General features: G+C 45.4%; 1 protein-coding gene across 1 annotated transcript in view; it reads right to left on the bottom strand.

Annotated features, from left to right (window-relative positions):
- Positions 1-4,993, bottom strand: part of LRRC1 (leucine rich repeat containing 1) — a 124,086-nt gene that overhangs the window by 59,738 nt on the left and 59,355 nt on the right. Inside the window, exon 5 of the mRNA XM_018558871.1 lies at positions 2,574-2,663. Within this exon, the coding sequence (XP_018414373.1) occupies positions 2,574-2,663 (90 nt within the window). The remainder of the gene's footprint in view (positions 1-2,573; positions 2,664-4,993) is intronic.

The following is a 4,993-nucleotide window of genomic DNA, read 5'->3' as shown; positions in this document are numbered from 1 at the left end:
CAGGCCCCCAATGCAAGCGGGTAAAGGCAAGGGGAGAATTTCCATAAAAAACTCGCCTACCTTAGCGCCTGTGCCATGCTCTCCCAGATCTGGAGCAGCAGCACCCGGTCCGGCATCTGTGGGCATTACTGCAACTCACTGCCTGACGACGCTATCGGCCCTCTCCTGACGTCCCCACCGGCCGTATGTGGTCTAGGTCGGTTACGGTGTACAGCTGCTGACCTAGTTAGTCGTGGCCGAGTGGCGTCTGCTGCCATCTGGGAGCTCTCAGCTCCTTATGTCTCCGGCTCGAGGCTGAGGACGAAAAACCGGAAGTGGCGCACCGGAAGCGCGTCACCTATGACGCGGTGCGCACGCCGCGTGGCGCCGGCGCACCTCAGTGACGTCACCCGCCGCATCCACGGCCTTCATTCCCCAAATAGGGAAGCCAGTATGAGCCCAAGAAACGGTGCAGCGCTCCGCGCGAGGACCAACACCCCCATACTGCCGCCGACTGTCACCGCTCCCCCTACCGACCGGTAAGTGCCCGATATGCTCCTAGGCATTTGGGACCCTGGGCTCCTCAGCCTCCCCGTACCTCCATGCTGCCCCTGTTGTTACCAGACTGCTGTCCACCACAGGGGCACCGCACACTCCAGGTCATCACACCTTGCCACTGCTGTACACCCGGGGGGGCCACCATCTGGCGCCTACTCACGTGCAGGAGGATGGTTGCCTTCCCTGAGTGACGGAAGGGAACCTTGGCCAAGAATCGGGTGGGGGTCCGATAGGGAATCCCTATATGCACTGCAGCAGGTAACCCTGGAGTAGGTCCAAATGCATAGTAGGGTAAGGCTCAGCCCTAAGGCAAACAAACATGAGCCCTTAAAATAACAAACATTACGATGTCCCTGTGTAGCCGACGGAAACACAAAAAAACTGACTTGGGATGGAAGGAGGAGTCTATTTATTTAATGTGGTTGATGTGTTTCCTGTTGCAGGCAGGCGGAGCCTATATCTCGATGGCTGTCCTGGAAGATGACTGGGGAAAATGTACTTATCTCCGAACACAGAGCAGGCCTGCACCGGGCACAGCGGAGCTCGCGATCGGTACTGGCGGCAGCGGTGGTGGAGGAGGGGGCCGCACACCCACATACAAAATACAAGCGATCGGGCGGCTCTATAGCCGCTGGAACACTTGTATTTAAACAGTCATCGCTGGCTGTTTGAAATTTCAGCAGTTTTCCCACTTGTGAGTGCGCTGGAAGGCGCGCACGAGTGGAGGCGGGGAAGGACGTTTTAAAACGCCCACCCGCATCTTATAGGCATTTATGTATGGCCGCTGGACGGGAAGCAGTTAATGAAAGAAGTGTTTTTTTGCAGTCTGTGGCTCTCTTGAAACGATTTCCTAATGCTTTCTGTTCGAACAAAAAGGGAGGTAAAATGTCCTCAGTGGAGGCACAGACTACATATAAACACCTGACAGATGTCCTATCTTTTCCCCACACTACCAGAACTAAACCAAAATGTTTGGGTTGAATTTGAGTTTGTGCATTATAAAAATAGTATTTGCAGCATAAAAATGCATATCGTTACATGAAAAGACACACATTTTTTTACCAACATTTATTAAGTTCCTTTCACACTTGTGCAGTTTCCTTCAAATTACGCATGAAGTTTACAGCAGGAAATTATTTTCTACACTTCAGATGAGTAATTGTTGTATAAATAAAAGCACCAGAAGGTGGGGAACATCACCTTAATGATATGCAGGGCCTTGATTTTTTTGTTCAATGGGGCCCTTCACTTCCTTACTTTAGAGTGGAACTTCCCTTTTTCTAAACTGTCTGTTGGAATGGTATATTTGTAGTAAACATATACTCCACACACATGCAAACGCACCATAGCATGCTTTGCAAATGTATGGAAACATGTTAAAACACATTTACTAATGGACATTATAAAAGCAAACTGCTATGCACACACAATTCTTAACTAACCTAGAAATCCCACATTGGGTCTAGTCCATCGATTTTATTTATTCTATTCTATTATACTGAGTAAAAGAAAAATTGACATTAAGCAGTATCCAAAGCAACTACTCTTTTCATATCTTTCTCTGCGCCTAGCTGTTAAAACTGGATTCGCTTTTCATGAACACCCGCTTCTGTGACATGTTAAAAATGGTTCATAAGTTCACCTTTACAGAGACCCATGCACCTCTTTGCTCATGAAATTTTAAAGCTTTTGTTTTATTAAACAAGCACACAAGCCCTTGGCAACAAACATAATCAGTAAGTAAAAGATGAGAAGTGGGATTCAGTTCCATTTGTAAGAGCTGTACTCTGCAATAGACTGCCTATTTATCCAGCATGATCATAATGTGAATATGTTCTGCTACAAACCATTAGAGTAGCAGTGACTAAGCAGTTATGTTGCTCCAGACGTGCATTTATTTAGCGATCCTATTTAACAACACTACAACAGCCTGGCATCTCTTGTATGAAGAGAAGACGCGACACAGCCACACTTGTTTTATGACGTGATTAATTTGTCTGGGAGAAAACAAGATGAACATTGTCTGACATACTTACTTCCCAATGTTTTCTGGAAGTGCCTGCAGCGAGATATCATTAATAGATAGACATGTCAGGCTTTCCAGGTCTGGAAAACTTTCAGGCAACCTGCAAAACAAAATAAACATTGTTTCTTTCTGTTCACAGTAGTCACAATAATGGCTTGTGGCCACATTCTACAGCAGCTCCTTGTGTGCGCTGTGAAGGAAGTGTTGCCAATGCGTTGCAAATGACGCAACTTACTGTTTACTATTTCCCCCTTTTTCAACTTTATTGAAATGCCACCAAATGACATTTCGATTATCTTTATCTATAGCAGTGCATTGCGATGTGGTGTAGTGCATCGCGTCCTGCCACGCCAAAAATAATGGAGCATGTCCTAGTTTTTCTCAGTGGACACCACTACAGCACAAAGCTGTTAAAAAGGTTAACGTTTACCTTTCTGACCATGTTTCATATTAGACTGCTACTTAAGGTGTAAAATAAAACAGTCAGATCTCAAATATTTTTATGAAGTGTGCATTTTGTTTAAATAAAAAGGTGGAACTCCTAGAAAGTAAACTAAATTGCCTTATCTATGCCTTGGCAAGATAGGTGGAGTGCAACACATATGGTGTGAAAGAGCCCTAAGTAAAACTGAACCACTAAAGCAAAAATATAGCCAGTTTGATACTTGTAAAGACAAAAATCAAAGCAAAATCAACTTAAATGGCTTGATCACACCGCTCTATCACATACTAAACTCCCCCTGTGTCCTGGGGCAGGAGGGGGCATGTGATCGCCGGCAACAGAACACGTGGCTCATCAATGCCTGCATTCTGGTCCTGTGCGATTGGAAAAAAAGCTGCATGCACTATTTTTTCCGATCGCACTGGACCTTCAATGCACCGCCACACTCCCTCCCACCCCAGAATGGAAACAGAACAGAATAGCTAACCGCTCTGGAACGCACTGTCAGTGCTGTGAACAAGCTCAAAATGAGAAAAGAAAATACCTCTTTAAGATTCAGAAGTGTTTTACTGCTGCTATTTGATAAGGTTATGAAATAATTCCAGCTCTGAAATATGAACGCTTTACTGTGTCCTTTACAGAGTTTTTCCTAGGAATACACAGACAACTGATATTTATAGTATGCTGTGCCAAGAAAAATGAGATTAGGTTAGACCTTAGGGCAAAATAAACTTCAATATTAATATTTTCCACGGTTTATGTGTGATGGCTTTTAGCAACATTTTACAGCAGGAGATGCACAGTTTCAAAATGTATTTAAACGTCTCCATGTCATTGCAGGGGTAACAACATGCCTTTAAAGAAGAACTCCAGCAAAACGTTTTTTGTTTTGGATCAAGTAGGGAAGGTTTAGAACCTTCAACATTTTTTATTGCTGCTCCCTGTTACCCTGTTTCCCCGAAAATAAGACCTACCCCGATAATAAGACCTAGTACTATTTTTGGGAATTGCTAAAATATAAGACTTACCCCCAAAAATAAGACCTAGTTGTGACCATTCCCAGGGCCGGTGGTGGCATAAGGGGAAATTTGAAGAGCCGCGGGAAAGGCGGGAGAAAATCGGCGGTGCCAACGAACCCAGCCCTAGAGGAAGTGAGGCGGTAGCGCAGGGAGCAGAGCCGCATAAGCTGACGCTTCATCTATAGCGCCGGCTCCAGTCACAGGCGGAGTGATACCAAATTCACTCCGCCTATGAGGAACCGATAGTGATAGCGCGCTTCGCTCATTCTGGCCAGCGGTTGGTTACCAAATTGCTCTTGGAAAGGTACGGCACCTCTGATTGCCCTGATCACCCTATTCTTAACTTTGCCGATTTGGATTTGCATTAATTTTGGATTGTTGTACATTTTAAAAAAAATAAGACCTACCCCGAAAATAAGACCTAGTGTGTTTTTTTGAGCCCCAAAAAAATATAAGACAGTGTCTTATTTTCGGGGAAACACGGTAGAAAGCCTCCCCCTGACTTACTGACTAAAAAGATTGGTGGTACTTTTCTCTACTCTAGGAAAAAAAAAAAAGTAACTGTTTATCCCACTAACCGTTATCTCACTACAAGATACAGTGGCTGATGGGAGGGATGACAGCACCCAGCGAGGACTCTGGTATCTGTCATACCTGAAAAAGGGCAGGCACCAGCAGTGCCCTTAGCTCCTCAAGAGAAGAGGAGCCAGGAGCTACTACAGTGCTGACTGCGATCTTTCAGGTCCTGTATACCGCTGTGCTGAGTGGCTTTCCCTCTGCTCTGAAAACACAGGGGTTCGCTCGTGTGGTACAGCAGCCATGTAGAGAATGGCCATTATTTTTATCATTGGACAAGGGACGAATTATCAATCAGAGAACACCTTCAGAATGTCTGCCGTGTGTTTTCAGCAGCATACAGGACCCAGAAGACTGTGGTCAGCACTGTACTACCTCTGGCTACTTCAATGC

This window comes from Nanorana parkeri, unplaced genomic scaffold (genome assembly GCF_000935625.1).
Source record: "Nanorana parkeri isolate BGI_ZX_2015 unplaced genomic scaffold, ASM93562v1 scaffold364, whole genome shotgun sequence".
Classification (NCBI taxonomy): domain Eukaryota; kingdom Metazoa; phylum Chordata; class Amphibia; order Anura; family Dicroglossidae; genus Nanorana; species Nanorana parkeri.
Note: the sequence above shows the minus strand (reverse complement) of the source record. Positions and strands in the feature narration are given on the sequence as shown.